The 19,884-nt window shown below is 54.1% G+C and overlaps 7 protein-coding genes and 1 non-coding gene across 8 annotated transcripts; 5 read left to right on the top strand and 3 right to left on the bottom strand.

Moving 5' to 3' along the window:
• Position 1: 1 nt before the first annotated feature.
• On the top strand, positions 2–1,408 carry B0T15DRAFT_250728 (casein kinase I isoform delta). Its single transcript, XM_062863176.1, has 4 exons — positions 2–175; positions 228–300; positions 346–825; positions 876–1,408. Exons 1-4 carry the CDS (start codon positions 170–172, stop codon positions 1,340–1,342), a joined length of 1,026 nt encoding a protein of 341 aa, XP_062720471.1. The 5' UTR covers positions 2–169; the 3' UTR covers positions 1,343–1,408.
• B0T15DRAFT_537305 (uncharacterized protein) lies at positions 1,409–2,181 on the bottom strand. The gene has a single exon (XM_062869604.1). The coding sequence runs from the start codon at positions 1,710–1,712 to the stop codon at positions 1,503–1,505; it is 210 nt and encodes a 69-aa protein (XP_062720470.1). The 5' UTR covers positions 1,713–2,181; the 3' UTR covers positions 1,409–1,502.
• A 2,082-nt stretch (positions 2,182–4,263) lies between these two features.
• Positions 4,264–5,002, top strand: B0T15DRAFT_250712 (uncharacterized protein). Its single transcript, XM_062863174.1, has one exon. The coding sequence runs from the start codon at positions 4,354–4,356 to the stop codon at positions 4,939–4,941; it is 588 nt and encodes a 195-aa protein (XP_062720469.1). The 5' UTR covers positions 4,264–4,353; the 3' UTR covers positions 4,942–5,002.
• Positions 5,003–5,855: 853 nt separating this feature from the next.
• B0T15DRAFT_537301 (uncharacterized protein) lies at positions 5,856–6,982 on the top strand. The gene is made up of 3 exons (XM_062869603.1): positions 5,856–6,384; positions 6,450–6,559; positions 6,641–6,982. Exons 1-3 carry the CDS (start codon positions 6,034–6,036, stop codon positions 6,825–6,827), a joined length of 648 nt encoding a protein of 215 aa, XP_062720468.1. The 5' UTR covers positions 5,856–6,033; the 3' UTR covers positions 6,828–6,982.
• Positions 6,983–7,781: 799 nt separating this feature from the next.
• On the top strand, positions 7,782–8,783 carry B0T15DRAFT_486221 (uncharacterized protein; the record flags this gene model as incomplete). Its single annotated transcript, XM_062866341.1, has 5 exons — positions 7,782–7,887; positions 7,931–8,021; positions 8,065–8,193; positions 8,261–8,507; positions 8,568–8,783. 5 exons carry the CDS (start codon positions 7,782–7,784, stop codon positions 8,781–8,783), a joined length of 789 nt encoding a protein of 262 aa, XP_062720467.1.
• A 288-nt stretch (positions 8,784–9,071) lies between these two features.
• Positions 9,072–11,322, bottom strand: B0T15DRAFT_558658 (uncharacterized protein; the record flags this gene model as incomplete). The annotated part of the gene is made up of 5 exons (XM_062870478.1): positions 9,072–9,581; positions 9,620–9,715; positions 9,749–9,994; positions 10,054–11,211; positions 11,245–11,322. The coding sequence occupies 5 exons, from the start codon at positions 11,320–11,322 to the stop codon at positions 9,072–9,074; spliced, it is 2,088 nt and encodes a 695-aa protein (XP_062720466.1).
• Positions 11,323–13,135: 1,813 nt separating this feature from the next.
• Positions 13,136–14,102, bottom strand: B0T15DRAFT_250674 (uncharacterized protein). Its single transcript, XM_062863173.1, has 2 exons — positions 14,041–14,102; positions 13,136–13,981 (listed from the first exon to the last, which is right to left on the bottom strand). Exon 2 carries the CDS (start codon positions 13,909–13,911, stop codon positions 13,279–13,281), a length of 633 nt encoding a protein of 210 aa, XP_062720465.1. The 5' UTR covers positions 13,912–13,981; positions 14,041–14,102; the 3' UTR covers positions 13,136–13,278.
• Positions 14,103–19,200: 5,098 nt separating this feature from the next.
• Positions 19,201–19,299, top strand: B0T15DRAFT_t166. The gene has a single exon. It is a non-coding gene; the product is annotated as a tRNA-Asp (tRNA).
• The last annotated feature ends 585 nt before the right edge of the window (positions 19,300–19,884 follow it).

Here is a 19,884-nt window from a genome sequence, read left to right as displayed (position 1 = left end):
GGTAGCTGTGTAACAAGGTGGGGCTGCTTCCTGTTTCGAGCATACCGTGGCGGCGTCAGCTGGTGGCCCCGGCAAGCCCTTTTCCGCTTGTTGTGAGCGAGGCTACGGATACCTTCACGCGCTTTCTGATTGCCTTGTTTCACTCCGTAGCATCATCCGCCGTCTCACAATGAAGGTTCAGATCTCCGACCCTTCTGACAGGCAGGCAACCGCTCACATCGTCGCAGGACATCCTTATCGCCGGCAAATATCGCGTTGACCGGAAGATTGGCGTTGGAGGCTTTGGCGTCGTTTATTCTGGTATGGCGCTAGCTCTCTCCGCTCTAGCCGTCGCTGACCGGGCAGGGACCGACCTCACATCGGACGAGGAGGTCGCCATAAAGCTCACGTTCGTTCGAGACAACCCCGAGGTGCTCCGATGCGAGAAGGAGACATACGAGGCGCTGGCCGGCGGGGTCGGAATCCCGCGGGTGCGATGGTTCGGGCAGGAGTGTGATTTCTACGTGCTGGTCATGGACGCGCTCGGCCCGTCGCTCGAGGATCTTCTCAACTACTGCGACCGAAAGTTCTCGCTCAAGACCATCCTCTATATTGCCGACCAGGCCATCGTACGAATTGAGTATATCCATTCGGAGGGCTTCCTCCATCGCGACATCAAACCGGACAACTTCCTGATGGGGGTCGGCAGGCAGGGGAACATATTATATACGATTGATTTTGGCCTCGCTAAGGAGTTTTTCGATGCCGAGCGTTGCAAGGATGTGGAAGGTCTCGCGCTGGGCGGCACCAGACGGTACGCAAGCATCAACAACCACAACGGCCGTGGTAGGTGTTCCGCCGTAATGCTGATCGTTCACTCCCTAACGCGCACAAAGAACAGTCTTGGGGGGATGACCTCGAGTCCCTTGGGTACGTCTTCGTATATCTTACCCGGGGCTCGTTGCCATGGCAGGGTCTTAAGGCTGGTACAGACGCCGAGAAGGATGCAAGGATTAAGAAGATGAAGGAGAGCCTGTCGGCCGAGGCGCTCTGCGATGGCTTTCTCCCCGGAGAATTTGTCACGTACATCAACTACACCCGGGGCCTGGCTTTCGATGACAAGCCGGACTACTTGTACCTTCAACGGCTTTTCCGTCGCCGGTTTCGAGCGGAGGGCTTCAAATACGACCATGTCTTCGACTGGACCGAGAAATTGTTCAAGGAGCGGCAAAGCCAGGTCAGTTCCGCAGTGCCATTGACCCGGAGGCTGCAGAGACGAGCTCCAGAGGAATCTTCAACCAATGTCGGGACTGCGCGGCAACCGCGGAGCAGTGAGAAGATTCTTGAACAGACCTGCAGCTAGTACTAGACACGGTAGGGGCTGTTAAGTCGCAAAATACAGACTGCATTGCTAGACAGGAGAAGAATACTTCTGATTCCCATCCTTATCTACGCCTCGTGCAGATAGCAGGGCTGTACGTAGGTGACCAGCGCTCCTCGTTTTTGCCCGTCCCAACCTGTCCTTAGTCCTCCCCGTCTTGAATTCTCAGCGAGGTGCTCACCCACCTCATGACTTGTCGGCGGGCGCTAAGAAGATGGACAAGGTTATCGTGAGCGTGGAATTCTTCATAGGCTAACTCAGGGTCGGAGTGGATCTGCCGGTTGATGGCTGAGATCTCCGCGTTGCGGGCCTCGAGCTCGCTGTTGATGATGCCTGGTATGTCTAGTGGCATGGCGAACGAAGGCGAGACGAGATGCGGGACGTGTTTGTGTTTCTCCTGGCTTAAAAGCAGGAATAATGCAATCCTTGGGTTTACGGAAATTGAGACTCCCACAGATTCACCAACCGAGCACGATAAGCGAACTTGATTCGGGCCTGCGCATCGTTCGCGTCAGTCACTGGCTGCTGTCCTGGATTCGTTCCTTCATCCGCTACCCGTCCCCGGGCACCCTCCGATTGAGACCGACATCATGGCTGGACGGCGTGCGGGGCGTCGCCGCCGTAGCCGTGTATCTCTCCCACGCCATGGGCTGTTGGGCGCCTCTGGTGCCCGCCTGGCGCGCCGATGATGCGCAAACCAGCATCTTGCAGCTTCCGCTTATCCGCACCACCTTCGTCGCCCGTGGTGGGGCCGTGTCGGTTTTCTTCGTCCTCTCCGGCTACGTCCTCACACAGCGGTGCCTGCGCCTCATACGTGCGGGAACGGGGCGCGCCGTGTACCCGGCCGTCGCCTCTTCCGCATTCCGCCGCGGCAAGCGCTCATCACAATTCAATCATGTCAATCAAGTTAACCAAGCAATCAAGCATTTATGGGCCTCTCTCGGACTCAATCAAGCAGGTTCGAAAGAGAGGAAAGCTGACTCCCTGATTGATTGACCTGTGGTCACGTGATATGTTACATGACTTTCCACCAATAAGATCAGAGATTTTAGCGGCCGTGTCGATTTGCCTCGGGACACGGTACGCGACCTTGGCGACTTCCGACGCGACGACAGCCCCATCTCCTACGCAGTCCCCAGGTTGGTTCTACGGTCGGAAACCCCCAATCTATCCGATTCAATTTCCCGGATCTCTATGGCCCTCACTGTATTTGGAGGGCGTCCTCCGGCCTCCATTATCGCGCAGCTGTCAGAGTCATGGTCCTCAAGCGATTCTGACCGCTTCGACGGTTTCCCGATTAACCCTAACTCTCTGAAGGCGAGGGATACGGGATTTTTGCCGAAGACTTCCTTACTGCCGAGGACTGGCGACTGCTTGCTGAGCTGAAGGCGGTAGTCGAGCCTCTTTACTTCCAGACCATGAGATCCCAGGGCTGGGGCGAGAAGGGCTCTTTCGGCTATCTCTGGGAGGTCCTTTCTGGCATGGAGTTTCTCCTGGATAAGCTAGAGGACTGGAAGCTCTTCTTCGATGAGCCAGGAGACGAAGCTATTACCCAGAGCCAGGATCATCTACCTTGTCGAGCTGTACGCAATGAACGTATACGAGGAAATCGGTCCGCTCGAGTACGATCTCCCGAGTTGAGTACGCAGGCCTTGCCTCCCCACGTTCAAGGAGACTTCTCCCTCGACCCTCCGAGCGTAGCGGCGCGCCTCAACGTTCTCTCTGGCGATTCGCGAGGCTACCTTCGTCTCTCCATCACAAACGCGTGGCAGAAGCTCAACGAGTACTACACGAAGCTTGGAGAGTCTCCCTCTTTGCAGCAGCAGTCATTTTGCATCCAGGGCGCAGTCTGCGTTGGCTTGAGACTCGCTGGAATACGGGCGATCAGCTTACGTGGCTTCGAGATGCCAAGGAAGGTCTCGAGGGATACTGGACAGCGTGGTATCGCGATCAAGCTAACAACCAGTCTCCTCCTCGTCCGGAGAGCCGCCCACAAAAGCTATGGGCTGAGCGGGAAGATGGCGAATATAGCCAGTGGCTCGGCACCGATCTTATACGCCTGCGAAATGGAGCCTCGGATACGACAGAACTAGAGCGGTATCTACGCCTCGAGCTGCCTATCGAAATCGATAATCCCATCACGTAGTGGATGGATCGCCGGCAGCAGTTCCCGACTTTGAGCACGCTGGCACTAGACCTGTTCTCGATCCCGGCAATGGCGGCAGACTGCGAGAGAGCCTTCAGCCTGGCGAAGCTTACTCTTACTACCCAGAGACTCGCAATGGATCCAAAGACCCTCGAGATGGTTCAATGTTTGAAGAACTGGCTTCGCCGTGATGCAATTACCCTTGGAGGCGTTTATTTCACGCCAGCAACGTCTGCCGATGACGGCGCCGATCTCTAACGGCTGTCAGCGCGAGTGACATAACAGGCGCCTGTTACAGAGAGACTACAAGCGGTAGAGCTGCTAGCAGGCCTCGAAATCGTCTCAAGTATGTCAATGAAGTCAATTAATTCAATTAATTCAATCATGGTCTTCAGTATATTCAAATAACTCAAGTTTCGCTGTGAAAATTGACTTGATTGAATTGTGATGAGCGCTGGCCGCGGCTTCAGGTTGTACCTCCTGCCGATCCTGCTAACTTTTTGCGAGATGTTGATGACGCGGCTCGGCTTCCCGCCGCCCCTGAACTTCTCCTTTGTCGCCGAGCCTACCTTCCTCGGTCAATTCTGGGACTGGCTGGTCGAGACGAACCGGCTGGTCAATCCGCTCTACAACTTCCGTCGCGCGATCTACGGTTTCGTCTCGCATCCGAAGTACGACGCTGTGATCTGGACGATTCCGGTTGAATTTTATGGCTCGATGGTATGCTACGTTCTGCTATTTGCACTGGCTCGCGTGTCGAGTAGCGGCCCAAGAATAGGGGTTGTTACGGTATTTTGCATCTTGAGTATGGCGTTTGGCTACTGGAACCTCTTGCTTTGCTGCCGGCATGCTCGTGGCCGACATCAACCTTGGCGAGGAGGAGGAGGACAACACTGTCGTCAGAACCGGCCTGCCACAGCCTAAGCGGACGCTGCTCTGGACCCTGGGCGTTGCGATCTCATTCTACCTCGCCGGTTTCCCGACCCTGGTTTACGAGGAATTCAGGGCGAAACCGATGCCCGGCTTTGAGACGCTACGCGCACTCATCCCGGCAGACCTGGGCATGGAATACCCCGCCCGCTTCTGGTGGTTCGTTGCGGGCGCCGTGCTTCTGCTGTCCGTCTCACAGGTGCCACGGGTCAAAGCCGTCTTCGACACATACCTCTGCCAGTATCTCGCCAAGGTCTCGTTCTCGCTGTATCTAGTGCACGAGTTCTGCATCGTGCTCTTCGGCCTGAGGCTTCAGGGTTTTCTGTTGCGCGTAGCAGGTGTAGAGTCGCAGAACAAGGGTCTTGGGTATTGGACCATCTACATTGTTTGGTTCGTCTTGTTTACGGTGCCGGTGTTTGCGCTGGCAGCCCAGGTAGAGCGGTGGGTTGACGTTCCGAGCGTGAAGTTTGCGAAGTGCCTGGGAATGTACAAAAGGCTGCGATAATGGTAAATGCATCAGCGGTGGTGACTCTGATAGATGACTCGTATATGGAATAGAGTACCTCGGTTCATAGCCAAACTGTCTTCAACAGTATCCGAGGCCGGGATTGCTACCATGCAGGCCCCATTGCCACCATGCACAGCCAGCACAGCAGCGAGGGTGGAGATGTCGGATTGATCCGCTTCTCCATGTTGGGGTCATCACTGATCAGGATCCGGATTTTTCACATCTCTCGGGCGTACGCTACAAGCTTCCGCCATGGACACACAGTGAAACCTCTCCTCTTCTGCGCCAAAACGGCAGGGAACACAGCTGGTACCGGGCGCCAGTCAGGCTGACTTTGCGCACTGCCTTGTCAGCGGCAATCTTTGGTGGGGCGTTGATCCGACGGGGACGGCGGGAAGGGGCTTGAGGCCGAGGGTCAGGATAAGCACCTCAGAGTACAGCTGTGCACCGACTCTCCCTACCAATTAGCGGCACCCGATCCGATCCGACCGTGTACTGCATCTCTCCTGTTCGGGGCCGCTGCGTACGATCTGACAAATCATCGACGGCTGGAACGCGCCGGGCGGACTCGGAGGAATCGACCTGCAGATGTGGCGGTAGCTCCGCAAGAAAGGACTCGCAGCCTGACCAGCCATTCCTAAAGGCAGAAGGAGACCTATCTGGAGACGCTCAGTCAGGCGGGAAGCGTTTGCCTCTGGTGAAATATAGGGGTCACACAGGTTGAACCACTTGCTTGAAGGCTCTGAGTCCCTGGGATCTTAGGTCCTTTATGTATGTGTTGTATGGAGAGAACTTGGTTCCAGTTCCCATCCATGGTTCTTGTGTACCACTACCTGCTGTTCCGGCTGGCTCAAAGCCTCCGTGGTTGAATCAGCAGGCTCCCGCGCCAGGCAATTTTGGATGCACGTCAGCGGCGAAGGAACCAGTATCAGCTTTGGCTAACCGCTGTGGCTTGCTTTTCAGCCCAGATAGCTAATAAATATTACGCCCCTTCGTGGCAGGTGCCGTGGCAAGCTTCTTCGTTGATCCTCCCAGAATTAACCTCATCAAGATCAGAACCAACTTAAGCCGGAGCGGTAACCGACAGCCATGGCTAGCATGTTGGCTACCGCGACCCGGACTCTTTCAATTCTCTTATGCCTAGGAAAGGTCTTTGCCCGGTCCGAGTTGGGTGTAATTTTCGGTCACACCGAAGGCTATAACCAGCTCAACTCGAATCAAAGGAGCTGCGGGGTCAGTAGTGTTTACTCGCCGTGCTATGGGTCGCCGTGTAGGGACAAGAGCTGTTTCTGCGCCAACCCGCAATTCATATCCGACGAAACCGACAAGTGCATGATACACTACGACTTCATGTACGACGGCATGTATAGTGTTGACACATACAATGGCATCATGGCCTTCTTTGGAAAGGAGTGTGGGACATTCGAGGTCCAGTTTAAGGTATCAACACCGGCCCCTGATGAGTGATATTACAGGAACTGCGGCTAAGCAGCGGCATTTTCCAGCAAGTTGCGAGTGAGAGCATCACATACACCACAGGGTTCACCCATCCTTTGCCCTCAACCGCAGGCAACGTTGTAACAACCTCAGCCACAGGACGACCAAGTACTAGTCTGTAATTCCTGGCCCCAGCTTCTCCTTGTCTGTCTGCCGGAAGTGCGACACGGATTCGGCTGACTGTCTTATCCTTCTACAGACTCCGGACTTCCCGAGCTGCCAAATCCGTCGCCTCCGACCAACGCCGACAGCGGGGAGAACAATGGGAGAAACGGCGGGAGGTTAAGTCTGGAGGCAATCATTGGAATCGTTGCTGGGTGTGCGACAGTTATTGCAACAATCATTACGGCGTACATGTGCTATTACCGGTAAGGACGAACAAATAATGGAACGACCATTATGAGAGATTGATAGAGACGGACTGGTCGTGCGTGGGACATTTTAGGGGGTATCCCCTACCAGCATTCCTTGCGTTGTCATTTCTTCCGGCAGTGACGCTTAAACGATCCTGAAGTGTATCTCATCAAATCCGTATCTCATGGCCTCTCCGTCCATCGCTCCGTGAACGTAGCAAGCACCCGGGAACCTATATCCACCCTCCTCTTTTCGCAGCGCGTATGGCGTCTGGCCTCCATACAAGATGCATATGAAATCTCCTCGCGAATTGTACTCGGAGATGTACCAATATATCCCTTCTCTGTTCGAAACATCTTCCGGTCCAGCGAGGCATCCTCCACCCAGTTCTTCGCAAATGTGGTCACGGGCTTGTCCCCCGAGATATCCGAGTACTCTCTATCCCACTCGTGCATCCATTGTTTACTCGGTATGCTGCCATCGTGGTCGGACAGAAGTCGCGACCAAGGCCTGATGTACCTTTCCGCGAATTCTGTGCCCGGCTGGGTCGTAGTCGTCTGGCCCGGCGAGGTGCAATATGTCGAGAGTTCTCTGCCGGATGATGTGCTGGACAGCACTGTTGAGCTCAGTACAGTATGTACGGCGCTATAGAGTAGTCGAAGAGACTAGTGATGATCTGTCGCTCTTGCTCCTGCGTGACTAGCCCGAGGAGACCGTAAACACGATCGAGGGGGTCTGTGGATTGAAAGCTGGAGGTTGTGTGCAGGGGTTCCAACAGCTCCGTCTCTGTTCCCTCCTTTGCCCGCTGTATGAAGCCTTCCACAGGCGCAACGCATTGCCCACCTCAGACTCTTTAGTAACCTTGACTCCAACGACGGGCAATAAAGGGGGATCAGACTTTGACACGTCCATTACTTACATTTGGTCTCAACATAGCCTGCCATTGCCCCGTCAGTCAGCCCATCGTATCATTACTAGCAATCATCATGCATCGATCCAAGTTGTATCTCCTCTACTCCCTCCCCTTTGCACTAGCACAGACTGTTCTGGGCGTCACCTTGGACACGTATCCCACCGGTCCCCCTGGCCCGAGTTACTCAATGCCAGGATGGGACTTGTCGAATTACCTACAAAGACGGCAACGCCGTGGCTACGGCGCGAATAAACTTCGACCTTGTGGGTGGCTTCAGCAACCACCCGGTGCATTGTGAAGCAGTTGGGCCCGAGTTCCTGGCAACTTACACTGCACCCACGAGCGTTGTTGTGGAGGACCTGTATCCCAAGGGGTAGAAACCTTACCTCGGGATATACCACGATGTTCCGGTATCGTCCGAGTGATCCATGGGATAAGCTCACTCTTCGGGAGACCGCGACATGCGGTACAGATCCGAAGCAGGTGTATGGACATCGCTCTCTTTGTCCTGAGGCAACGATATCCTCCTGACTCAGACTAGCGGAACTCTAGAAGCGGAGTATTGTTCAAGGGAGAAGTGACTGCCAACTACCTTACTTTGTCACGAACCGGGGTTATCGACCGGACCCACGTCACCCACCCCCGGGAGGCAGCAACATCGAGGAATGGACAAGGACGTACTTCTTACTACGATGATGGCCATATTGAGGGAAGCTTTATACTGGTTGACCCAGCGCCATTCACAAACTGCAACTTGGGCGCGCCTACTTGGGAAGTACACGGCTTCTCGGTCACCGACGTATGCTACACCCCGCCGCCTCTCTTCGGCCAGCCCGATCAAATGGGCTGGGACACTCAGTTCCGGCTGGCCAGTCTTGCCAACAACTACACGGTCGGATGCAGCGGTCATAGCAATCTGAGCGATGCACCATCCAACAACGAGTGGCATATATGCGGCGTGGATCCAGAGGATGCGCCGTGGTTGCCATTTACTATGTTTCGCATGGATAGGCAGAGCCAACTCCTGAAGGTCCACCAGACTTGGGTGTGCAATAGCCCAGATCATAACATGTAAGTTGCGAGCGTTACCGAATTTCTCAGCCTCAGGGGTTTGGTTGTGTGTAATGGAAGTCTCTGGGCTAACTGCAGGGGCAGGTTCATATACCGTGGACATAGAAGCGTCGACGTGCCGCTCTCATGTGATCCGACGAACTTCACTCAATCGCCTTGTTCTGCAAGTTTTCAAGACGACGACGGTTACCCCTATACTTGACCTCCCATTCGGCAGCGCAAACACACAACGACGGATTGCCACACTCTAGCATGTCTCCAACAAAGCGCTCCTTGCTGCTGCCCGTCCGGTTCACTGAACCGTCACTGTTTTCCTCCCCATGCCCCCGTCCTTGGTCTCCATATACCCGTCTATGCAGACTCCCACAATTCTGTCTTTATCCAACGGATGGCTTCTGCGGATCAGCAAATTGCCGGAGCCGCCTGTCTCCACGTAACCATAGTCTCTCATCATGTCGGTGGCGTCGTGACGGAAGTCCGCCCTCACCAGGGCTCTCCCCTTGAGCCACAAGTCTCGGTTGTGGTACACCGGCAGATCGACCGCTGTGCTCCTGCAGTCCGGGGCGTGCGACTTATACGCGCGAACGTCGCCCCTGAACGCTACGAGGTGGAAGGCCTCCCCGACATCTCCGACTTGGATCAACCAAAGCCCATCTCGCAGGACAATCCGCTTGTCCGAATCCACGCCGGCGAAGGTGTCCCCAAGGGAGCTTCCGTGGACTGCGGTTATAGCTGCTATTAGGAACGGCAACGGAGTGATGATGGTGCAGCCGCACACTGCGCGGACCTCGCACGAGATGATCTTCGTGATTTCGTTCTCCAGGCTGAGTGGCGGGCGACCCTGTCTCCCATGCTGTAGTTCATCGAGTGGTTCTGCGCTCTGATATACGCCGGGTACGGGTTTTCCCAAGGCGTGCCGCTCACGCATCTGTCGTACTAAGCTGCGGGCTTCGCGCCTGGGTCCGTCACATGCCACATGGGCTGGAGCTTGCGAAGCAGCCTCCTCCTGTACTCGACAAGGTTGTCGCCGGGTCCATGATACTTCCTAGGATGGTCGTACATTGCACCAGTATTCTGCCTGTCCCGTCTCCGACCACGTCCCTTGGGCCGGTCATTGAGCGGTATCTTCTCCTTCTTGAAAGTTCCGGTCTTGACCGTTTTGTCGCAGTTGCAGCCCCTGAAGACGAAATGGAAACCTCTGTCCTCCTGGCGGAGCTGCATCTTCATACATTGTCGCGGAGCACCTCGAAGGCCGGTCACGCCAGGGTCTTGACAAGCCCGTTCTTTTGATCCACGGGCCCCAGCTTGACCACGCCAGCGAAGCAGTCAGTCGTCATGAGCCTGCTGTTGCTGGCTGCTACCGGTATCCAGTCCCACTTGCCTCTCTCCCGGCTGCTGATCGCGAGCCTGGTCCAACCCTGTCCCGTCTTGATGGACAGCTGCTTGAAGAAGGCGAACGAGACGGTCTCCATGTCGTCCCCTTTCATGTACGTCTGGATCTCTTCCTGCGTGAACAGGCCGCAGAAGACGCCCAGGAGCCCCCTGAAGATGTCAACCCACTCCGTACACTCGCGCGGCTGGATGGAGATGGCCGAGAAGACGTTGCAAACCCCCTTGTAGTTTTCGTACCACCAGTAATGGCCTCCGTTGAGGATGTCGGTCCTTGCTGCGCTGATGCCGTCGACCTGCGCCTGGAGCGCGCGCAGGGCCAGGTTGTCCTCTTCGATGATGCTCAGAATTGCCGTTACAGACGAGGTCCTGAAGAACCTGGGATTACCGATCCACTGCTGTAGCTTGTACCCCTTGTCTTTGGCTTCGGTGGCGAGGTCTATCCACGCGTCGAGTGCTCCGATGGAGGATATGCCCCTTGTGTTGATTCCCCATATGGTGACGTTCTTCCCCAGCAACATTTCCTGGAATGTCCACACCCTAGTGAAGTACAGGTTTTCGAACAGGGACCGAACGTGGAGGATGCATGTCGCGTAGCAATTCAATACTCCCAGATCGACAGCGGCCGACTTAACCGCCAACTTATGCATTGGGAAGTTCCACTTGCTATTGGCCCACCTGGACAGGTTGTTGGTGATGTTGTCCGTCAGCATAGACTCGGACGCCATCGCCGCTCCGTCAATCTGGGATACGACGTGGTTGATGAAGTGGGGGTTGTCGACGATGAGCTGCGGCTCCCAGGTCTCCTCCATGTCGAGCAAGATGTGGCAGCGCTTGGCGCTGCTGTAGTACTCGTACATCCTGGCCACCTCGTCGGACTTCTCTGTCTGGTGCTCCTGATTGATACAAACGCAGTCCGCCCACATGTACTGTATAGGGGTTTCGATCATCAGCCTCTTGATGTCTTCCAGCTTTTCCTGGCTGATTGTCACACCCCAGGTCACGCCTCGGATTCCACAGTCGTGTCTCGGTGCCTTCTCACCCTAGCGGTATGAGATGATATCGAAGTGGTCGACCTGGCGCGAGCGGGGGTCGAAAACGAAGAACTCGCCGTTGTCGTGGCCAAGGAGCCTCAATGGAAGGATCGGCGCCATGGCAGGAGTGTGGATAGGAAGCGCAAGGATCCAAAGAGTGATACTAGAATTGCGGTAAACCGGCGAGGCAAGGAGAGTAAAAGCACATAGCTGAGGCTTGTTATGGTTTCGTCCGACTTTCATACCGCGAAGGCCAGTCTGCGCCTGACTCTCATTATCCGCGCGGCTCGCTTCGCCGCCGCCACACTTCATCCAAATATAGGTAACAACCGTCTGACGCAAGACGATCCTCAGCTTGATCCTGTGAATGTGTGGTCCGCGTGGAGCACCTCCCGTATGTTCCCACTGAATGGGGTACTGCGCTATTTGACTGGAGAGAAAGATGTCAAGGTTGTAAGAACAATTGCTAGAAGCGTTCGGCGTGCAAGGTAGCCATCCGTTCATCATCACCACTGTTGTTGTTGTGTGCGTTCATCCCACAATATATGTATATACGGAGAAGGGCGAACTCGACCTCGGAAACAGCAACCTCGACCCGAAAATCCCCTTCCCCTCTATTCCACCAATCCAAATAGGCTTGTAAGAAACGTACTCGGCCATGAAATGTACTCGTCGTATACAATTCCAAGGGGGAACGAGGGGGGGGGAAGGGGGGCACGAGGTATCGATCTGTTACCAGGCGCGCTACACCTTTGTATGCTGAAGAGGTCATTTGGGAGTGCCATTCCGAAAGGTGCAGCGAAAGCGCACAGAGCGATCAGGATTTGGGAACCAACAGCAGGATGTACGACCACCAGATGTACAGCGCTGTGCCATACTGGCGGCTGGAAGGCATCCTAAGTTGCTCTGGTATCGGACAGTCTAGGAATATTCGCTACTACTCCACCTCATCTTTGAGAGTGGCAAGCTGCCGGCTTTGGCTGCCTTGACGTAGAGGATGTAGCAGCTGAGAGTTGATGACAAGTTTATCCTAGGACTCTGGGAGAAGACTCTGCGTTTTGACCTGCTCTGGTTTGTTTGGCCCAGTCCAACAAGGCACCCACCAAGCTCAGATAACTCTCCGAGGATCCGTCTTAGTCATGGGCATCGATACCGAGTCCAGTGATGTGGAATACTGCGACTGCGGAGACCCTAGATTCGGCTCAGATACAAGGGTTACAACTCAATACTTCCCAGCCAAGCCATATCGGCATGGCGTCTGAAACCAACATCACTTTACGTGTCCAGATGATCGAGTATCGTCAACCTTTCCGCGGCCAACGGATGTATAGGGACTCGGAAGGTTCGTGGAACCGTGGTTCCTCCTCAGCGGTTGACGAAATCAGAGACCGTGTTCACCGGCTGCCAAATCTCGGCAATACCGGGCAAGAAGTGCTCTTACAAGAGCTAACTTCATATGACATAAGAGTGATCGCTTGGTGGCGGTTGGACACTTAAAGCCCGAGCTCAATGCACACTTCTTACCCATCGGCCGCAGTCGATATCGCCGGAATGACATCATGGGTCTGTATGTCCACAAGAAGGAAGGGACGGATAAGTTGGAGCGGATTGGCTATGGTGAAATAAGGCATGTGATGGGTCGACAATTGAAGGAATTCGAGCGTGGTAGTCGGAGAGGGGGTGGGGGCAGGATTGATCCAGCAGTTACTAGAGAGTTGGAAGACATCCTCTCAACTCGGATGGATTTCATTCTGGCTGGTGTCCCTTCAAGGATGATCACAGTGGTTTAAAGCTTAACCTAATCAGCCAGTCGTGCAGCAGCATCTCCGCGTGGACCATAGGATCGAACAGTCTCTTCCACAGCTCAGCTGCGTGCTGCTTGCATACCTCGGCCTGGGGGCCGGGTGCGTGTTTCGTGTGTATAAATGTAAGACCGACGGTCCCACTTGAGAATACACTAACACTAGTGGGGACTAACTAACAACCACAACAGAGGCGTGCTTTATGACCACCTAGGCTTACCACACGCGCCACAATACCGGGTACTCGTATACAGCCCCTGTGATGACTGAACAATCACATCACTGTGCAACATAGGAGCCGCCTACGAGACTTGGAAATCTCTCCGGCCGACTCGTGATAGCTGACGGTGTGAAGTGTTTGCGGAACGGGTTCTTGGGACTCCTCCTCGTCAAAATGACTGTTACCATTGTGTGGGAAAATAGGCGGCCCTGCCTGAGATAAGGTGCCGTCAGCAAGAACGGGTCGCGGTGGGACGATTTGTTGACTTGAGTTCGCGCTGGGTGCGGCTTGAGCAGAGAGTGTATCGATCGCCGCCTGGCTATAGCCGGGGCTAGACCCGCTAGGGCTGGCCAAGACCCCCTGTGAGGGAGTGCCCTCTGAAGTGTAGTCGGTCAAGCTCCAGCCGCATCTACCGACGGGACAGGAGAAGAAGTGCGACTCGCCGTCGTTCCTCCTGGTCCGGCGACTGAAGTACCCGCACAGGCAGGGCGGGTTGGCGTGCGATACGCCGATGGCGTCGTCGAAACAGCCAAAGACGCTCTCCGTGTGGCGATCGTAGTCTCTGCAGCTGTAGAAAGGTCGGCCTGCGTTGCCGTAGCTGTTCCAGTCCCCGGTGGGAAAGCGTGTGCATGGATTTCCGCACCTACGGCAGGTCGGCGGGACCAGGAGCGGAAATCTGGGTTCCATATCTGAAGGGGAAAGCCGTATTAATCGAAAATTCTAAAATTCATTGATTTGATAGATCTGTTTCGAGCCCCTATGATCGGGTCAGTGCTGATCGTTCGTGACTTGTAGGGTCGCAATGGGTTGACTCACAGTTGCCACAGTTGTTGGCTGTCTTTACCTCCGGGTGGTGGAGTGAAGTCATGGACCCAAAGACGATGCCTAAAATTGCTTTTGAGTTTTGGGTTTAGGGCATTAGGCTACGTTGAAGGCTATATAACGTCGCGATGGAGTGTGCATCGCGAGGCCGCCTGAGCCCCTGCATGCTCACGCCCAAGTATATACATAGAAAATGAGGTTCCACACGCTCACTATAGCCCCTAACTCCAATAAGAAATCGCCTCGAGAGCTTCCTGCAAGGTGACCACTGTGGCGTCTGGCAGGGAACGGGAGTCTGTGAAACGGCGAAAGCTATTATTGCATGCAGCCACGGCGCCTGCATGCACATCTTCCCATATATCGGCTACCCCGATTGGACCAGGTGAGTTGGGGGCAAGCTGAGTCGGCATCATACCTCCCCTTGCATTCCAGGGGCAGTTCAAGGAGCCAGACTTTGTGCCACCGTCCGAGAGCCAGCTGGTAAGACGCTGATTTTGGCTCGTTGCGGACTGAGCCCTCGGTTCCTGTTTGGATAGGAACTTTCGGCTTTCCTGCCGCTGTGGCGGTCTTGTACCAGCCAGCCTTGTCAGACTCCTCTACGTCGCAGGGAAACTTCGTACTAACTACTAATTTGAAGATCATCGATAAGCAATGTGTAGTCTGCGTCACTTTATACGAACGTCAGACCGCAGCTGGGGCGGCATTAGCTAAATCTCTATAAGGCTAGGTCGGGAGGCCGTAGATGAGGAGGCAGTGCAAGGATCGCAGTCGGTTCTCAAAGGAAGTGGAAAAGAAAGGGAGGATCGTCCTATGCTATCCTGGCTGCCTGCGCCAGCCAGCTACCCAGCCACTGCAACTGTGCCACAGCCGAAGTAGTCAGCAATTCTTTTGGATCGGCTATCGGAAAATCAGCTGGCCCGCATTTAAATTACAAGGTTGTATTTGGGATTTTAGACCACTTGTTGATAACTTGATTCAGGCTTCTATAGGTAATGATCCTTAGGATCTAACGTACATGATAAGCGAGTGACCCAGACAAGCGAATGACCCACTCTCCACTACCCTACAAACATTATCCTCAATTACAAAACAACAAAACTATCAACCAACTACAATTACATCAGAAACGGGTGAATCAGATGCTTCTGCAACCTCCTGGCAAGTGCGGGCATTATGACCAGGCTTGCCGCATACACCACAGCACCGAACCTTCGTACGACCCCCACCAGCACCACTACCATCCAGCTGTGTTTCTTGCATTGCCTCCCCACCTATAGCCCCCTGGCTTACCACCTCCTGTGCCTCCTGCACAGTAAGTGATCCTCCAAGCCGCACACGTGTTTTTTTGGCTCTCCGGCGCTTGCTTAGCGCCTCGTTAGCCTTGCGGAGCGAAGACACCTCTGCCTGAAGGAGGGCCACCTGGTGCATTATAGCCATCGTACCCTTGGTAAGCTGGTCCACAGCAGCCAACATTGAAGTCGGGGAGCTATTTTGATGGTTGGCAATGCGAGTCTTGATAAGCGTTGACTGTGACTCGGCTTCTCGAGGGTTGTGTGGTGTCTGGAAGACCCAAGATTGTGCAGTGCCCGGCCGTGAGGTTGGGGGTGTTGGTGTACGAAGCTTGATATCTAGCTTCGAAAGCACCCTCTCTGGATCGTATGGCACAAGGCCAGCCCCTGCAAAACCGCCCTGTATATTCCTCTTGGTGATAGAGGCAAAGAAGGCCGTGCGAAAGGCATAAAGAAACTCGAGCTTGCTTATATGGTTGATATGCGCGCGCACCAAGTCCTCGATCTGGCGACCGTACGCCTGCTTCAACGGCCCAAAGCAGCCAACATCAAGTGGCTGGAGGAGGTGGGAGGAATGTGGAGGCATGCAGAGCGTGATAATGTTGTTCTGCTGGCAGTAGAGCTCGAACTCGGTCGAGTGGTGGCTTTCGTGGCCATCGAGGATCAACAACCGGTATTTGCCCTTTGTCCGAGGCGCTGTATGGTAGTCGAAGTGCTTGATCCAATCAAGGCCTACTGCGTTGGTAGTCCAGCCGTTCTCGGTGGTTGCGATGCGCCAGTCGGCCGGGAGGTTGCACTCGGTATACCAGTTGACGAGGTGGTATTGCGCGGCCAAGATGATGAACGGAGGGATAGCCCAGCCGAGAGCATTGACTCCCTGGATCACTGTTGCCCACTCGCGATTGCCAGGCTGGGCCAGCTTAGCCTTGCTCCGGCCATCTGAGGTCGTAACAACCATACCCGTAAAGATAATGCCCATCATAAACCCGGTCTCGTCAAAGTTATAGACATCGTCATCCACAATACCATACTTGGCCTTAGTGTTCTGCACAAGCCTAAACCACTCGCGAATAACGTCTGGATCTTCGCATCTAGCCCTCTGGTAGTCGTATCTACGTGTATATCGCGTACGGAGCTCTGGCCGGCGTTTGACGAAGTTATAAGCCCAGCGTTTGCCAACAGGGGGCGCGTCGCGTTCGCGCAGTAGTTGGTTGGCCATATCTTCCACACCACACAACCTGGGCGGGAATGCACGTGCAGATAGCTCATTGACATATTGAACTATCGCCTTCTCTTCTAGATCTGTGAGCTTGCGCGAGTTGGCTGGAAGATCGTATCGTGCAGGCTTGCCGGCGCGTCGGCGCCCCAGGGTCCTACGGTCAACCCCATAGATCTTAGCTGCGGCTCGTTCGCTTAGATTCTTGTCGTTTTGAAGAGCTTGGAGAGCCAAGATTATCTGGCCTTCTTTTGAAGTAGAGGGCATTTTGGATGGTAGAGGAAATTTTGTTGTTGAGTGCAAAGATGTCGCGTCGTGTAGGAAGTGGGTCATTCGCTTGTCTGGGTCACTCGCTTATCATGTACGTTATACTATTCAAGGACTTTTCCTTTGTACTTCGTATATGACGTGTATGATAAGCGAGTGATCATGATAAGCGAGTGAACAATTTTTGCGCGATGCGCCACCCCTCTCCTCAACACCAATTTCTTTCTACCATTTAACATGCCTGCTACTTTAGATGAAGGCAGGGTAATCTTAGCCCTCCAGGCTCTCCAAAACGACAACAACCCAAGCGTTTCAACCGCAGCTAAGATCTACAATGCTAACCGTATAAACTTAACCCGACGACGCGCGGGCCGGCCTGCACGACGCGATATTACGCCTAATTCGAGAAAGCTCACACAATCAGAAGAGGAGGCTATTGTTCAATATGCAATTGAGCTAATCACGCGAGGTTTTCCATCAAGGTTGCGTGGTGTGGAACACTATAGCCAAGTACGGCATTGTGGTTGACGATATCTACAAATTCGACGAGACTGGTTTTATAATGGGGATTATCTTCGCGGGCATGGTAGTCACGACATCGGACGGCCTAAGCAAGGCAAAGCTAACCCAGCCTGGTAACGGCGAATGGGCAACAGTTATCCAAGGAGTCAATGCCCTCGGTTGGGCCATCCCCCCTTTCATCATCTTGGTCGCGAAGTACCACCTCGCCAACTGGTACACCGAGTGCATCTTTGCCTCCATAACGGAGAAGAATGTACAGGGTGGCTTTGCAGGGGCCGGCCTTGCGCCGTACGATCCAGAGAGGGTGCTTTCTAAGTTGGATGTCAAGCTTCGTACGCCAACACCCCTGGCCTCACGGGATGCCACCCCACAACCTTGGGTGTTCCAGACACCACACAACCCCCGCGAAACTGAGTCGCAGTCAACGCTTATCAAGACTCGCATTGTCAACCATCAAAACAGCTCTCCGACTTCGATGCTGGCTGCTGTGGACCAGCTTGCGAAGAGTACAACGGCTATGATGCACCAGGTGGCTCTTCTTCGATCAGAGGTCTCTTCGCTCCGCAAGGCTAATGAGGCACTAAGCAAGCGCCGTAGAGCCAAGAAAACACGCGTGCAGCTTGGAGGGTCACTTGCTGTACAGGATGCACAGGATATACTAGGCCAGGGGGCGGTGGGTGGAGAGGGAGTACAAGAAATGCAGCCTGAGGGTAGTGGTGCAGGGGAGGCGCGTACCAAGGTTCGGCGCTGTGGCGTGTGCGGCAAGCCCGGACATAATGCTCGCACCTGCCAGGAGTCTACGGAAGCATCTGATTTAGATGTTTCTGATGTAATCGTCGTTGGTTCTTAGTGTTGTTATATCGCAATTAAAGATAGTTAGTTGTTGTAGTCTGGAAGAAAGTTGTTCATTCGCTTATCATGATCATTCGCTTATCATACACGTTAACGAGTGATCTCTCACTTCTATCTATTCTTTAGATCTTTCGTCTGATCAGTTACTTCAGTTACTTCAATACATCTTACTTTCATTATATACTCCCAGTGATGTTTTACCCCTGGCTATTCTGCAGTGTGACACTTACCCGATAGACTTGTAGACAGAGTCAGTATTTCAAAACTGAGTCAAAATACCAAAATTATGACGGCAAGTGCAACGCTAACCCACTCGGCTACACATCCTTCCGAAGAGGATGTCAGAATCGCAGATCCCTCGGATCTCCGACTCGGTGGATTATATCTTCCCTGATGACAGCACCCCGCAGGCCGCACTGCCGTCACAAAAATTCTATCCACATTTGATTTGTTTTCTTCATTGTCTAAGCCTTGAAACGCCATTAACCAGCCCTGCACTATAGCACTAATTACCTCATAGTGCCAGGCAGCTACTTCTGTCTCTTTTTCCTAGAAACGACAACCTGGAAATACTTTTGGCGCTATCCTCCATGATCTTAATGTCTACAGAAGACAACCAGCGGATTCGTTACCCCTAACGTTATGCGTAATGCGGTGCCTTTGGGCCAAGCTACACTTCCGGTCTATACAGCAACCGGCGTACTTCTCCATGGGCGGCGGAGGAGGTCACTTTTCAATATCGCAACGAAGTGCCAGAATGCAATTAGTAGACAACCTCGCGTTCTAGCCTGTACTCCAACTCATTTACGTGTCCTCCGTTGTCGCCCTGTAAAGTCGTCATTGCCGGTACAAGGCTGCGGGGACATTGAGAGGCGGCCATCGGTTGAAAAACGCTCGGACCCCCAAGCATATGCTCCTATCAACTTAATATTGATCTCGGAGTTCTGGTTTTATATACTATCCCGTCGTCATCACCGCCACGCTACGGTGGATGACAACATCCACAAATCTTCCGTAGTATAGTGGTCAGTATGTGAGCTTGTCAACAGACTCCACCATAAGTCAATGACTTCGCTCGAGACCCGGGTTCAATTCCCGGCGGGAGAGATATTTTACCGCAATCTTTTGCTCTTTTTTCTCTCTTTCTAGCATCTCTTTCACCTGACGTGTCAAAAGAGGTGCTTGCATGGCCAGAAGACTGCCAACGACATCCAGCAAGTTGTCCAGGGCCACGAGTCGTGCCCAAGTACTCCCGCTTTATCCCCTGCCAATCAGAAACCGTTGCATCGCGACGACTGGGCCATGCGTTTAGCGGGAATGAAATGTTCGAGACCTGTGCCTTGTTTCATCAGCAAAATCTTGCCTTTCGCACAACTGCTTTTGATGACTCAGCGAGCACGGGCCAGCGCCTCGACCGAAGTTTTGCCGGCCAAAAACCTGTTCGCGTTCCCGGAGTGGGGCCGGCTCCGTAACAACTCCAAACGGCGCCGGCGACGGAGGCCGGAAGGCGTCGCCCAATCTACTTGGTTCACACCCCATCCGGTCCTTCAGCTCGCACCCCGCGCAGTCGCGATGGCGATGTATTTTAGGCGCCAGGATCCCGTTCCCGGTTCGGGGACGCGAACCAACTGCGCCCAACCCCCGAGCCTCGATGTGCTGGTGTGACGAAACCGCAGGCAGTCCTGCCTCTGA

Source organism: Chaetomium strumarium, assembly GCF_033439665.1.
Source record: "Chaetomium strumarium strain CBS 333.67 chromosome Unknown B0T15scaffold_5, whole genome shotgun sequence".
Taxonomy (NCBI): Eukaryota; Fungi; Ascomycota; class Sordariomycetes; order Sordariales; family Chaetomiaceae; genus Chaetomium; species Chaetomium strumarium.
The sequence above is the reverse complement of the archived record's forward strand: the minus strand, read 5'-3'. Positions and strand labels throughout refer to the sequence as shown.

Excerpts from the sequence above, each read along its gene's own strand:
- B0T15DRAFT_250728 (XM_062863176.1), top strand. Across the intron at positions 301-345 it reads CTTTGGCGTCGTTTATTCTG|GGACCGACCTCACATCGGAC; the intron begins GTATGGCGCTAG and ends CTGACCGGGCAG. Across the intron at positions 826-875 it reads CAACAACCACAACGGCCGTG|AACAGTCTTGGGGGGATGAC; the intron begins GTAGGTGTTCCG and ends ACGCGCACAAAG.
- B0T15DRAFT_537305 (XM_062869604.1), bottom strand. The coding sequence starts at position 1,712 with ATGCCACTAGACATACCAGGCATCATCAACAGCGAGCTCGAGGCCCGC.
- B0T15DRAFT_250712 (XM_062863174.1), top strand. The coding sequence starts at position 4,354 with ATGCTCGTGGCCGACATCAACCTTGGCGAGGAGGAGGAGGACAACACT.
- B0T15DRAFT_537301 (XM_062869603.1), top strand. The coding sequence starts at position 6,034 with ATGGCTAGCATGTTGGCTACCGCGACCCGGACTCTTTCAATTCTCTTA. Across the intron at positions 6,385-6,449 it reads CATTCGAGGTCCAGTTTAAG|CAAGTTGCGAGTGAGAGCAT; the intron begins GTATCAACACCG and ends GGCATTTTCCAG. Across the intron at positions 6,560-6,640 it reads GGACGACCAAGTACTAGTCT|ACTCCGGACTTCCCGAGCTG; the intron begins GTAATTCCTGGC and ends ATCCTTCTACAG.
- B0T15DRAFT_250674 (XM_062863173.1), bottom strand. The coding sequence starts at position 13,911 with ATGGAACCCAGATTTCCGCTCCTGGTCCCGCCGACCTGCCGTAGGTGC.